The sequence below is a fragment of the Pseudophryne corroboree genome, chromosome 6, assembly GCF_028390025.1.
Source record: "Pseudophryne corroboree isolate aPseCor3 chromosome 6, aPseCor3.hap2, whole genome shotgun sequence".
Taxonomy (NCBI): Eukaryota; Metazoa; Chordata; class Amphibia; order Anura; family Myobatrachidae; genus Pseudophryne; species Pseudophryne corroboree.
In genome coordinates this window covers 442,436,194-442,451,620 of record NC_086449.1, presented here as the reverse complement: position 1 = coordinate 442,451,620, position 15,427 = coordinate 442,436,194, and the positions used below count along the sequence as shown (strand labels likewise).

General features: G+C 45.3%; 1 protein-coding gene across 3 annotated transcripts in view; it reads right to left on the bottom strand.

Annotated features, from left to right (window-relative positions):
* Positions 1-15,427, bottom strand: part of GRAMD4 (GRAM domain containing 4) — a 349,985-nt gene that overhangs the window by 213,933 nt on the left and 120,625 nt on the right. For all 3 annotated transcript variants that reach the window (XM_063927113.1, XM_063927114.1, XM_063927115.1), the window contains exon 3: positions 2,953-3,073. In XM_063927113.1, the coding sequence (XP_063783183.1) occupies positions 2,953-3,073 (121 nt within the window). The remainder of the gene's footprint in view (positions 1-2,952; positions 3,074-15,427) is intronic.

The window sequence follows — 15,427 nt, the reverse complement described above, 5'->3', positions numbered from 1 at the left end:
CCCAGTTGTATGTATGCCGGCGATCGGGATTCCATCGCCAGTATGCTGGCCGCCGGGAGCCCGGCCACCGGCATACCATACTACACTCCAGTAACTACTCTATTCCCTTAGCTGGATTGATTTATGTACCTTTCATGTAAATGTGTGGTTCAATTGTGAGGGTTTTATTTACATATTTGTATTGTCTTTTCTGATGTGACCGTCCTGTGTATCCCCCCTTACAGCTTTCCCCCCTCTGTGGTGAAACTCAGATGCTGCACAGTCCTGGAACGCAAGAAGCTGCTAAGTGGAACGCATAGAGCAGTTCCCTTGGCAAAAGGCAGCGCCGGAACCGGAACTTAGGTGGCGAAAGCCGGCTCCAGGAGTGGGACGCTGAGGGTGAGCGGTGACATCAGTACACTGGGGGTACTTATGTGGGTAATTCTTTTATAACATTGTGTACCTCTATTGTTATGTGGTCCTGACGACGGAGCTTCGCGCTCCGAAACTTTGACTTGGATAGCACACTTTTCTTTGAAAAGTTTGCAGTCTCTGAGTGCCAGTAATTTTTGGACTGTGTGTGTGTGTGTGTGTGTGTGTGTGTGTGTGTGTGTGTGTGCACACACATACATACACTGCTCAAAAAATAAAGGGAACACTAAAATAACACATCCTAGATCTGAATGAATGAAATATTCTTATTAAATACTTTGTTCTTTACATAGTTGAATGTGCTGACAACAAAATCACACAAAAATTATCAATGGAAATCAAATTTATTAACCCATGGAGGTCTGGATTTGGAGTCACACTCAAAATTAAAGTGGAAAAACACACAACAGGCTGATCCAACTTTGATGTAATGTCCTTAAAACAAGTCAAAATGAGTCTCAGTAGTGTGTGTGGCCTCCACGTGCCTGTATGACCTCCTTACAACGCCTGGGCGTTAGCCCCTACCAAACGTAGTCCAAGTAAGAACAATTGGTGAGCAGGCAACCGGGTAATGGACACTCAAGGCTCATTGATGTGTATGGGGATAGTAGGCTAGCTCATCTTGTCCTATTCCACAGAGAAGCTTTTGTAGCACAATTAAGTTAATGCTAACTAAGACTGAAAGAGAGTCAGAACGGTATCAGTATGATTTACAGACAGTCCGGATGCCGGTCTTCAGTATACTGACAGAGGCATTCCGCCCATCGGTATGCTGGCAGCAAGGAGAGCATAAGGAGTCCCCTTGCGGGCTTGCTGTGCTTGCCACAGGTTCTATTCCCACTCTAGGGGCGTCGTGGACACCCACGAGTGGGAATAGCCCGTTGGCCAGGATTCCGGTGTTGGTATCCTGACCGCCATCAAATTAACAGCATCCCCTCAGAACACTGGGATTGCTGTGCATCATGCTGTGTAGCCACAGACCGGTTAGAGTGAACACACCTATCCACTGCCAAAAGAATCTACAATTGGCAAGTGAGCTACAGAATTCAACAACAGAGCAATGAAATCAGGTGGCCTGGTCTGCTAAATCAGGTTTTCTTTTAGATCATGCAGACAGCTGGGTGCATGCACGTCATTTATCTGGGGGATGAGATGGCACCAGGATGCACTATGGGAAGATGGTACGCAGTCAGAGACAGCGTGATGCTCCAGTAAATGATCTGCTGAGAAATCTTAGGTCCTGCCATTTATGCGACTGTTACTTCGACACATTCCACCTACGTACAGTAGCTTCTTTCAACAGGATAATGCATCCTGCCACACTGCAAAAACTGTTCAAGAATGGTGTCAGAAACATGACAAAGAGGGGGAGCCTACCAGGGCCCTGAGCAGGCAACCAATAGCCGCAAGATGGCTTCGGCCCGCACGAGTTTTCAGCACTGCAGTTAGGGACCTGCATGCGACGGCCAAATGGTATTAGTTCCCTCAGCGCACTGCACCCTACTAATACTGACTGGCGCCAATCTGCCAGCCCCCACCACCACCCATACCAGCTTGCACCTTTACATAGATGCTGCACTTGAATAAAATACCACATTTCCTAACTGACAGGGGGTGCCCAACTACCGATGACTGTCTCTGCCTCCCCTCTCCCCAATTACTCAGGTGTACCTCTGACCCCTGCATTACCAGCTCTGTGGCACATCAGAGCTGAATCAATGTGCTGATGATATTGCCAACTAATAAGCTAATTAACATAATGAGAAGATTCATAGCCTATGTTACTCGGAGGATCTCAATGAACCTTTCAGTGAAAACCCAATCAAAAGCTGTTCAGTAGATGTTGCGAGTTTGTCCAACGCATATACTTTTTTTTTTTTTATAATTCTATCCAGATACACATTTGTGTCATCATACTAAATGCAAGTGACAAGTACTCATTAAATAAGTATACTGGCAAAGATTTCAATATGGGATCAGAAAAAATAAATAAACAAATAATTATGTCCTGGTACATGATTAACTTTTCGAGGTAAGCAACATTTGGTGCAATTATTTGCATATCCATTGCCTGGACCAACACTTGCTATATACAGGATTATCTTGGCATGCAAAAAACAAACTAAAAGCCCCACTGACTACCACATGGTAAAAAAGTGAAGATGCTGAATGCATTTATATTGGAATGAAAGAACAAAAGAATGCAATATAAAGAACAGTTTGTTTTTGGGATATTTAAAATGAACAAATAAGATAGTCCGATTTACTTGAACCGCTGTTAAAAATGACTTCACAACACAGATAGTGTAATGCCTGCAAACATACATTGTAGTATCCGTTACCTGTGCTGATTGATTAATGTCATGGCACACATCACATCATAAACTATGTTACAGAAAGTTACTTCTATAAAAAGGTCATTTAGGATCTACGTGAATACTAAATAAATGCAATCTATTAACCAGGATGGAGAAATGCCCCCTTAATGTGCTAACATACGTAAAAAAATCAATATGTATTTTGATAATAAATTGTACTTACGTAAAAAGTGTTTTTCTAATAAAGCAATTTCTAGATGCCCTTTCACCTCATTCAGTCGGTCAGCATCTGTCCGGTTAAATTCAGATATTCCAGAAGCCATGATGATGGTCCCCGAACCAGCCTAAGAAGGAGTTAAACAGTAACATAAGTCACTCCGAAAATATCATACCGCACACTGCAGTGTGAATACGTTAATGCAAACACTCATGTGTATGCAGTAAAATCATTTTCCTCTCTGTACAACTAATGAAATCGCAAAAATGTGTTGTCTTCTACACAAACCAGGGATGACACTGCAACAGCATATTAGTAAAAAAATAAGGCAGCATTAACCTTATTCCTTGAGCTGTGGTCAAAGCACAAATCCTGCAGTGTCAGATAAGTGATGGAAAGTAGAACAGCAGCATTCTGTTGAGGTTTGAACTACAGCACAAAGCCTTTTTAAAACAGCTTGGAGAGTAAGGAAATAGGACTCCTGAGTGTAGCAGGCGTAGACCTATACAGTCAGCATTCCTGCAGCAGTAAGGGAAGCTGCAACGTCACTGAGGCCTTTAAAAATAAAAAAAGGGAGATGGGGAGTGAGCCAAACACTGCAGGGCTTCACATTTCCTCATACAGGTATTAATATGCCTGCTCAATGAATTACTAAGATAGCCACTATGCACATATTAGAATAAAGGGTGTTTTATTCAGATTGGGAAAATCGGTGTGTAATAATAAGCTATAAACTATAAATGGAAGCAAAGTATAATCTGCACCCTGACAGTAATAAAGTAAATAGTGTAGCGCACTGGGTTTCAGGCAACAAGTGATATAAAAGGGTAAAATGGATTTAATTTATTTTCATTGTTTTACATTAGAATGTTTTTTACATTTCTTATACATAATATGAACATGTGGCAGGTCACTCTGAAACACAAATTATACAGCTTTGAGCTCATAGAGTAAACGTGTATTACAGCCACAGTACCTTTTTGTAACCACACATTACATTATAGCAATAATTTAGTTACTTATCCAATCATAGGGGCAGATTCAATTAGGAGCGAGCTGCAAACATATTTATCCAACTATAAAAAGGTAAGGAGGTTCTTCTGGCACTTCCATAGGCTGCACGTGGAAGCTTCAAGGACACGAACTGGCGGCTTCCACAGCTAATTGAATCTTTCACTGCATGAAGAATAAGACTTTAAATAAATATATACGTTATGGTAAAAACGAACCGTTGATAACGGTATTTCTCCTAAGTCCACAGGATAACAATGGGATATGATGAAGCAACAGCGTATTTGCACCAATCGGTCAAAGCTTTCCGGCTTCCCAGCATGCAACGAGTCCGTCCATATATCCCCGCCTACTGGCTCAGGTAAATCAGTTGTATTCCAAAGCTCAAGGCAGGCGCATCATAGATAGCACTAATCAGGCGATAAGAACACACATGCACACCCTTCCGTACAAGGAAGAGGTTAGTGAGTAAAAGGATCCTCAAAATCAGGTGCATCAGGGTGGGATCCCTGTGGACTTAGGAGAAATACCATCATCAACGGTAAGTTCTTACCATAACGTATATTTCTCCGGCAGGGTCCACCGGTTATCCACTGGATAACAATGGGATTTCCCGAAGCAATTTAGTGGTGGGGACGCTCCTTATTGGACAGGAGAATCCTTCGCCCGAATTCAGCGTCATGAGAGGCAAAGATATCACAGACATAATGTCTAATAATTGTGTTAATGGAAGACCATGTGGCTGCCTTACATATCTGTTCTACTGAAGCACCACGTTGTGCTGCCCATGATGGACCTACCTTACAAGTAGAGTGACCAGAGACATTAGCCGGATCAGCGAGATCAGCTTGAGAATATGCTTATGAAATAGTCATCCGAAGCCATCTTGCCAGTGTCTGCTTATCAGTGTGAAATCCGTAGAGAATGAAAAGAGAATGTCTTACTGATGGCACTGGTACGATCCACGTAGATCCTTAATGAACGGACCACGTCCAGTGATACATCTCCCGCAGAAAGGCCCGGTACCTGGAAAGCCGGGACTACAATTTCTTCATTAAGGTGGAATTTAGACATCACCTTCGGAAGATATCCACATCTAGTTCTGAGAACTGCTTTATCTGGATAAAAATTCAGAAATGGGGAACGACATGATAATGCCCCTAAATCTGATACTCTAGCTGATGCCATAGCCAGTAGAAAGAGAACGTTAGCCGTCACCCATTTAAGATCCATTTTATTAAGTAGTTTAAATGGGGCAACTTGAAGGGCTTTCAGGACTAGATTTAAGTCCAAAGGCACTGTAGGAGGAACAAAAGGCGGTTCCCTGGAAAAAAGTATGCACATCCAGTAACTTGGCAATATTCTTTGGAACCATACAGTTAATGCTGACATTTGCACTCTCAAGGAAGCCACCTTTAAACCTTTATCCATTCCTGCCTCAAGGAATGCGAAGACCCTGGAAACTCTGGGTCCATTTTCCGTTCACTGCACCAATGAATAGGTTTGCTATATTCGGTGATAAATGCGAGCACTTTATTGTTCAGACGGGTTGCCATGAGATCAATCTCTGGCAACCCCCACTTATCTACTAGAGTCTGGAAGACCTCCGGGTGTAGAGACCATTCGCTTGCCTGAATGGCTTGTTGACTGAAAGTCCACTTCCCAGTTTAGGACTCCCATAACGAACAATGCGGACAAGGCTGGATGATAAAGTTCTGCCCACTTTAGTATGTGACTTACCTCCTTCATCGCTTTTCGGCTGCGAGTTCATCCCTGATGGTTGAGGTATGCTACTGCCGTCGCATTGTCCAAGCAGATCTGGACTGGTTTTCCCAGAAGAATGTCCTTTGCCTGAATCGGTACCATGTATATGGCCCAAAGTTCTAATATATTTATTGGCAGGCAACCTTCCTTGGTCCATTGCCCCTGGAATCACAATCTTCCTGACACTGCTCCACGGCCCTGGAGACTGGCGTCTGTCATCAGAATTTCCCAATCTGATATCCAAAAGGGTCTCCTTTTGTCCAGATGGGATGTCTGTAGCCACCAGGCTAATGACCTTCTTACTTCTATCGTAAGAAACATAGTCTGTGTTTTTATTGTCTGATGCAACCCATTCTATTTGGCAAGAATCAGACGCTGCAGAGGCCTCGAGTGGAATGGTGCATACTCCACCATGTCGAATGGTGACACTATCAAACTCATCACACGCATTGTGTGTGAATGGATACCTTTTGATTGTGTAACAAGTCCTGAATCCTTGACTGAACCTTGGATATCTTGTTCAGAGGTAAATACTCTCTGAAAACTTGAATCCAGTACAGCCTCCGAGTCAACCGCTGTGACGGAACCAGAGACTATTTTGCCCAATTTATGAGCCACTCGTGCTTCTGCAGACACGCTATTGTCTGTTGCAGATGACATAGGAGCAATTCCTGCGAGTGTGGCAGGATTAAAAGATCGTCGAGGTATGGAAAAATTCTTATCACCTGCTGGCGGAGATAAGCTGCCATTGCCACCATAATCTTGGTAAATACTCTGGGGGCTGTGGCTAACCTAAAAGGTAGGGCCTGGAACTGAAAATGCTGTTGGAGGATAGCGAACCGGAGATAGCACTGATGGGACAATGCTATAGGAACATGTAGGTAAGCATCCTGGATATCCAGGGATACCATGTAATCGCCTGGCTCCATGGCCGAAATGATGGAACGTAAAGTCTCCATGTGAAATAGAGGTACCCAAATGTATTTGTTCAGCACTTTTAGAGATTGAGAATGGTCCGAAATGACCCATTTGGCTTCTGAACTAAAAACAGGTTGGAGTAAAAACCCTGTCCTCGTTGTGCATGAGGAACTGGAATGAAAAATACTGACTGAAGCAATTTCTGAACTGCCTCTTGCAAAGCCCTTGCAAAGACGGACTGGTACAGGAGGGTGCTTCTTGAAGGCAAAAGCATAACCAACAGATACCGCTTCCTGCACCCAGGCATCTGTTGTAGACTGCTGCCAGATCTGTGCATACTGAAGAAGTCGCCCCCCCACCCCCCTGGGGTCCCCCAGGTGTAGGCCCGCACCATCAGACTGATGGCTTATATGTCTTACCAACCGGTCCTCTGGTAGCCCAATGCTTTTTAGTCTTACCAGACTTGTTGTACTGGGACTGCATTCTATTACTTTTACCTTTAGCTTTTCCTTTAGACCGAAAGGGCCAAAAAGCCGGAACTTTAGGTATGAAATTGTATGTGGAAGGAAACTTTACTTTCTTGGAGTCTGCTTCTGACTCCAAAATATTTGTCAATTCTTTACCAAAAAGAATCTCTCCAGAAAAGGGCAAAGATTCCAAAAACGACTTAGATTCTGAATCAGCTTCCACGTACGTAGCCAAACTGCTCTACGAGCAGCTATTGTTGAAGCTGATGCCCTGGAGGCAGTATACTGCTCCAATGCCCTGGAGGCAATATATACCGCTGATGCCCTGGAGGCAATATACTATCCAATGCTGCTTCTTTCAAGAACATTGTAGCTTGTTTTATATAAGCTATATGGGATACTTGCTCTCTAGATGCTATTGAAAAATCCCCCTCCAATGCATCAGCCCAGGCAGCCACTGCCTTTGCCAGCCAAGCTGAAGCCATGACTGGCCTTATGACTGCCCCAGACAGGGAAAAAATGTTTTTTAGAAAACCATCCACTCTCCTATCCATGACATCATTTAATGATGTTGAAGGCAAAAGGTAAATGTAGATTTTCACACTAATCTAATCACATGCGTATATACTTTAGCCACCTCCCTTTTTAAACAATCCCCAGTTGGAAGAGGATAATTGGAATTCCATTTCTTAGGAAATCTAAACTTCTTGTTAGGCATAGCCCAAGCCTCTTCCATGATTTCCGTCAGCTGATCTGACCCTGGAAACCGAGTCTTAAGTGTTTTGGGACGTTTAAACACAGGTGCCTTGGTTTTTAACACAGGCTCCGCTGAATCCTCTAAGGATAGAATGGCTTTCATTGCTTCAATTAACTCAGTTACATCCACTGAGCCGAGACCTTCCTCCTCCTCTTCATATGCAGAAGAAGAATTAATTGAGCTTTCATCTTCCAATGAAAACTCATGTGAACCATGTGTAGCCTGTGAAGATGAAGATTTAATTACCACCGGCTAATCAGCCTGTTTATTTTGAGAGGCAGCTGCTAGAAGTGATACACAACAGGTGGAAAGCTGCATGTAAGAGTTAATCGTGTAACCTATCCCCGGTACAGGAGTTGGACGCATTATCCCTTCAGCTATACTGGATAAAGTCTGTGCAAACGTAGCCCAAGGTGGATCAACCTGCACCTGAATCTGCCTTGTATTTTTCAAGAACCCCTGGTGAAAGCTAAAACAATTTGCACACAAACCATCCTGAACCAGATCCTGAGAGGATAACACAGCTTTGCAAAACAAACATGATATGAGTGTTGGTGTTGCTGTGAGTGTACCTTCCTCACCTTTACCGCTCAGACATAATAAATAATCAAAACTTCCACAGTGTACTACACAATTTAGGACTGTAAATCACTAAGCTTTTTAAAGTGACATACAGTCAGCAATCACACTAGCAGTCAGTCACATGTTATACATTAGTATAATAAGCACATCATCAACTACAAATACATTTCAAGTATGTAGGAGAACATATTACTTAATTATGTTTAAACAGATCTATCATATTCAGATGCAATGTGAAAGAAACAGTAAATGTATACAGACTCATATGCAATAGTCACTTGCCTAACTTTTCATACTCAAAAGGGTATATAGAGACTTAGTGCTGAAATACCCGTACTCAGAAGAGTGGGATACAGGGAGACTCACCTCGCTTCCAGGACCGATCAATACGTTAGCGAACGCTGAGTGGATCCAGACGCTACTAGTGTACACTGCCGCTCCATGAACCTATAGTGAACACAGACTCTCAATGAACAGACGCACCAGTCACACAGCCGCCTATGCTGCGACTGGGTCCCCTTTCTGTACAGCATCTGAGATGGAAGCGCGAAACAGTTCATGGCGGGAGACTTGGAGGAAACTGGTCATGAACTGGGGGGTGACAAGGAGAGCGACCGACTCCCCACCGCTGACATCAACCCTAGGGATCGCAGCCTCATACTATTCCTGGAGCCTATGATCTCTAAGGCCCGAGGTGGCAGCCGCATCAGCGACTGTTTGGTAGTTTCTTCCAAAACAGTGCGGCTGTGTCCGTATTCCCCTTCTAAGTGGAACCGACGCCTTACCTTCTCCCCATGCTCTGGCCACAGCCTGGTAACGTCTGCTGGACCTGCTAGTATATCCGACACAGATGCTTCCTGAAACAGCACTGTACTCGTGGGTAAGCGTTGTCGCGACCCGGCGGGGAGTTGTTGAAGCGACTCTAAGTTATGTATAAGTTGCTGTTTAGAAAGATTGCTCAGAAAAATAGTAAGACTATAAAAATAAAATAAGAAAGCTTAGGACTGCTAAAAACCAGCAGCCCTCTGAACATGGTCCAGCTCCTGCCGCACCAAACCAAAAACTGATTTGCCTGAGCCAGGAGGCGGGGATATATGGACGGGCCCATTGCATGCTGGGAGGTCAGAAAGCTTTGACCGATTTGTGCAAATCCGCTGTCGCTTCATCATATCCCATTGTTATCCTGTGGGTAACCTGTGGACCCTGCCGGAGAAATATAAATTAACAACATGAGTGTCATAGCTATCTAGAAAAGTGCAGCTCACAAGCAGTACTGGACCATGTAGACAGTGACACTGCTTTTAAGAGCTTTAGGGTATCTTCAAGGATACCAGGGGTAAGGTTAAGCTCTCTGCAACCTGCCAGCTGGTTTACATTATGAATCTGCCCCTGCTTTCTCAGCCACTCAACATGGTTTAAAACAAAGTGGATAAAGCAGATAATCTTATATCAATCTATCGATAAATACCCAGCACATAACAGTAAAAATTAGACCACATGTGGGGGTTCACTACAATACACAGCACCCATTTAAATAGGCTCTCACAAGTTTTTGTCCCTCTCACTCTGTTGTGCAATCTTAAGTTACACACTTCACTTTTTTGAAATGATACAGATGTGTACTCCCTCATCGTTGCTGCAGTCACGTTAAATATCCCTTTAAGTCACACCTAGTCGTGAGCGTGTTTACTGACGCAGAGTGCCTTTTCATGCATTACCCCAAAAATGCATCTCATTGGCATCACTATGCAAATATGACACACAAGCAGGCTATGCGGATTAAAATGATATGCAACGTGTATATTCTGTGTGCAACTGCATCTGCATACGAACCGCTATGTTACAGTGTTTTCCTGTACACTGTAATGTACCATTTTGTATGCAGATGCATATTATTTTAATCAGCAGAGTCTGCTTGTTCATCTAATTTGCATAGTGATGTCAAAAAGATGCATTTTCAGGGAGAAAAAGTTATTCGGAGCAGGCCGAGACACATGGGGGCTGGTAGCTCTCATGCGCCCTGTGTGCTGCAACTCATCACAGAGGCAAGATGAGGTAGGATGCGTCTATAGTAGGCAGAGGACAAACGTACTCTAGCTTTTGGCACTTCAAAAAGAAAACACTTTTTGTATGTTTTCATATCCACGCAAGCACAATCCTGGACCAGTACAACAGGATTGGTGAGATCTAATCAACACTGTCATGCAGTACAAGAAACACCCTCTCCTAGGAATTATCATTTTCATTTGTATATTTTTTAAACCCTCAGGCTCCTTGTAGTATGTAGCTCCAGCACGTCAACTAAATTAAAATGTAACTCCGTTGAACGTTTGATGCCCACATATATGGGCAGCTTTAAGGGAGCGTTTCTATACACAAACATACAGTAAGGCTTGCAATAGTACAATAGTAGCAAATAACTGTCAACACACAAGAATAATAGACGAAAAATAAGAATTTACTTACCGATAATTCTATTTCTCGTAGTCCGTAGTGGATGCAGGGAACTCCGTAAGGACCATGGGGAATAGCGGCTCCGCAGGAGACTGGGCACAAAAGTAAAAGCTTTAGGACTACCTGGTGTGCACTGGCTCCTCCCCCTATGACCCTCCTCCAAGCCTCAGTTAGGATACTGTGCCCGGACGAGCGTACACAATAAGGAAGGATTTTGAATCCCGGGTAAGACTCATACCAGCCACACCGTACAACCTGTGATCTGAACCCAGTTAACAGCATGATAACAGAGGAGCCTCTGAAAAGATGGCTCACAACAATAATAACCCGATTTTTGTAACAATAACTATGTACAAGTATTGCAGACAATCCGCACTTGGGATGGGCGCCCAGCATCCACTACGGACTACGAGAAATAGAATTATCGGTAAGTAAATTCTTATTTTCTCTGACGTCCTAGTGGATGCTGGGAACTCCGTAAGGACCATGGGGATTATACCAAAGCTCCCCAACGGGCGGGAGAGTGCAGATGACTCTGCAGCACCGAATGAGAGAACTCAAGGTCCTCCTCAGCCAGGGTATCAAATTTGTAGAATTTAGCAAACGTGTTTGCCCCTGACCAAGTAGCTGCTCGGCAAAGTTGTAAAGCAGAGACCCCTCGGGCAGCCGCCCAAGATGAGCCCACCTTCCTTGTGGAATGGGCTTTTACAGATTTTGGCTGTGGCAGGCCTGCCACAGAATGTGCAAGCTGAATTGTACTACAAATCCAACGAGCAATAGTTTGCTTAGAAGCAGGAGCACCCAGCTTGTTGGGTGCATACAGAATAAACAGCGAGTCAGATTTCCTGACTCCCAGCCGTCCTGGAAACATATTTTCAGGGCCATGACTACGTCCAGCAACTTGGAGTCCTCCAAGTCCCTAGTAGCCGCAGGTACCACAATAGGCTGGTTCAAGTGAAACGCTGAAACCACCTTAGGGAGAAATTGAGGACGAGTCCTCAATTCTGCCCTGTCCGCATGAAAAATTAGGTAAGGGCTTTTATAGGATAAAGCCGCCAATTCTGAGACACGCCTGGCTGAAGCCAGGGCTAACAGCATTACCACTTTCCAAGTGAGATATTTTAAGTCTACAGTGGAGAGTGGTTCAAACCAATGTGATTTTAGGAACCCCAAAACTACATTGAGATCCCAAGGTGCCACTGGAGGCACAAAAGGAGGCTGTATATGCAGTACCCCCTTGACAAACGTCTGAACTTCAGGAACTGAAGCCAGTTCTTTCTGGAAGAAAATCGACAGGGCCGAAATTTGAACCTTAATGGACCCTAATTTTAGGCCCATAGACAGTCCTGTTTGCAGGAAATGCAGGAAACGACCCAGTTGAAATTCCTCTGTAGGGGCCTTCCTGGCCTCGCACCACGCAACATATTTACGCCAAATACGGTGATAATGCTGTACGGTTACATCCTTCCTGGCTTTGATCAGGGTAGGGATGACTTAATCCGGAATGCCTTTTTCCTTTAGGATCCGGCGTTCAACCGCCATGCCGTCAAACGCAGCCGCGGTAAGTCTTGGAACAGACAGGGTCCCTGCTGGAGCAGGTCCTTTCTTAGAGGTAGAAACCACGGGTCCTCTGTGAGCATCTCTTGAAGTTCCGGGTACCAAGTCCTTCTTGGCCAATCCGGAGCCACGAGTATAGTCCTTACTCCTCTCCTTCTTATGATTCTCAGTACCTTGGGTATTAGAGGCAGAGGAGGGAACACATACACTGACTGGTACACCCACGGTGTTACCAGAGCGTCCACAGCTATTGCCTGAGGGTCCCTTGACATGGCGCAATACCTGTCTAGTTTTTTGTTGAGGCGGGACGCCATCATGTCCACCTTTGGTTTTTCCCAACGGTTCACAATCATGTGGAAGACTTCTGGGTGAAGTCCCCATTCCCCAGGGTGGAGGTCGTGTCTGCTGAGGAAGTCTGCTTCCCAGTTGTCCACTCCCGGAATGAACACTGCTGACAGTGCTATCACATGATTTTCCGCCCAGCGGAGAATCCTTGCAACTTCTGTCATTGCCCTCCTTCTTCTCGTGCCGCCCTGTCTGTTTACGTGGGCGACTGCCGTGTTGTTGTCTGACTGGATCAGCACCGGCTGACCTTGAAGCAGAGGTCTTGCTAGGCTTAAAGCATTGTAGATGGCCCTTAGCTCCAGGATATTTATGTGAAGTAATGTCTCCAGGCTTGACCACAAGCCCTGGAAATTCCTTCCCTGTGTGACTGCTCCCCAGCCTCTCAGGCTGGCATCCGTGGTCACCAGGACCCAGTCCTGAATGCCGAATCTGCGGCCCTCTAGAAGATGAGCACTCTGCAACCACCACAGGAGAGACACCCTTGTGTCGTCGGGATCAGCTGTGATTTTGGAATATTGAGAATCCAACCGTGCTGGCGCAGCACTATCTGAGATAGTGCTACCCCGACTTCCAACTGTTCCCTGGATCTTGCCCTTATCAGGAGATCGTCCAAGTAAGGGATAACTAAAACTCCCTTCCTTCGAAGGAGTATCATCATTTCGGCCATTACCTTGGTAAAGACCCGGGGTGCCGTGGACAATCCAAACGGCAGCGTCTGAAACTGATAGTGACAGTTCTGTACCACAAACCTGAGGTACCCTTGGAGAGAAGGGTAAATTGGGACATGTAGGTAAGCATCTTTGATGTCCAGAGACACCATATAGTCCCCTTCTTCCAGGTTTGCAATCACTGCTCTGAGTGACTCCATCTTGAATTTGAACCTTTGTATGTAAGTGTTCAAGGATTTTAGGTTTAAAATTGGTCTCACCGAGCCGTCCGGCTTCGGTACCACAAATAGTGTGGAATAGTACCCCTTTCCCTGTTGTAGGAGGGGTACCTTGATTATCACCTGCTGGAATACAGCTTGTGAATGGCTTCCAATACTGCCTCCCTGTCTGAGGGAGACGTCGGTAAAGCAGACTTTAGAAAACGGCGAGGGGGAGACGTCTCGAATTCCAATTTGTACCCCTGAGATACCACTTGAAGGATCCAGGGGTCCACTTGCGAGTGGGCCCACTGCGCACTGAACTTCTTGAGACGGGCCCCCACCGTGCCTGAGTCCGCTTGTAAAGCCCCAGCGTCATGCTGAGGACTTTGCGGAGGCGGGAGAGGGCTTTTGTTCCTGGGAACTCGCTGTTTGTTGCAGCCTTTTCCCTCTCCCTCTGCCACGGGGCAGAAATGAGGCGCCTTTTGCCCGCTTGCCCTTATGGGGCCGAAAGGACTGCGCCTGCTAATACGGCGTCTTCTTAGGTTGAGAAGCTACCTGGGGCAAAAATGTGGATTTTCCAGCAGTTGTCGTGGCTACCAGGTCTGATAGACCTACCCCAAATAACTCCTCCCCCTTATAAGGCAATACTCTTCCATGTGCCTTTTAGAATCCGCATCGCCTGACCACTGCCGCGTCCATAAACCTCTTCTTGCAGAAATGGACAGCGCGCTAACTCTTGATGCCTGTCGGCAAATATCCCTCTGTGCATCACGCATATATAGAAATGCATCCTTCAAATGCTCTATAGTCAGTAATATACTGTCCCTATCTAGGGTATCAATATTTTCAGTCAGGGAATCCGACCACGCCAGGCCCGCACTGCACATCCAGGCTGAGGCGATTGCTGGTCGCAGTATAACACCCGTGTGAGAGTATATACATTTTAGGATATTCTCCAGCTGTCTATCGGCAGGTTCCTTTAGGGCGGCCGTATCAGGAGAGGGTAGTGCTACCTGTTTAGACAAGCGTGAGAGCGCTTTATCCACCCTAGGGGGTGTTTCCCAACGTGTCCTATCCTCTGGCGGGAAAGGGTACGATGCCAATAACCTTTTAGGAATTATCAGTTTTTTATCGGGGGAAACCCACGCCTCATCACACACTTCATTTAATTCCTCGGATACAGGAAAAACTACAGGCAGTTTTTTCTCACCAAACATAATACCCTTTTTAGTGGTACTTGTATTATCAGAAATATGCAATACATTTTTCATTGCTTCAATCATGTAACGTGTGGCCCTAGTGGAAGTCACGTATGTCTCCTCATCATCGACACTGGAGTCAGTATCCGTGTCTGTCATTTGAGGTAACGGGCGTTTTAAAGCCCCTGATGGCGTTTGAGACCCCTGGACAGGCACAAGCTGAGTAGCCGGCTGTCTCATGTCGTCAACTGTCTGTCGTAAAGAGCTGACACTATCACGCAATTCCTTCCATAAGCTCATCCACTCAGGTGTCGACTCCCTAGGGGGTGACAACTGTATAATAGGCAATTGCTCCGCCTCCATCTCATTTTCCTCCTCAAACATGTCGACACAATCGTACCGACACACCGCACACACACAGGGAATGCTCTGATAGAGGACAGGACCCCACTAGCCCGTTGGGGAGACAGAGGGAGAGTATGCCAGCACACACCAGAGCGCTATATATAGACAGGAATACCACTATAAATTGTGCTTTTCCCGTTATAGCTGCTGTTCG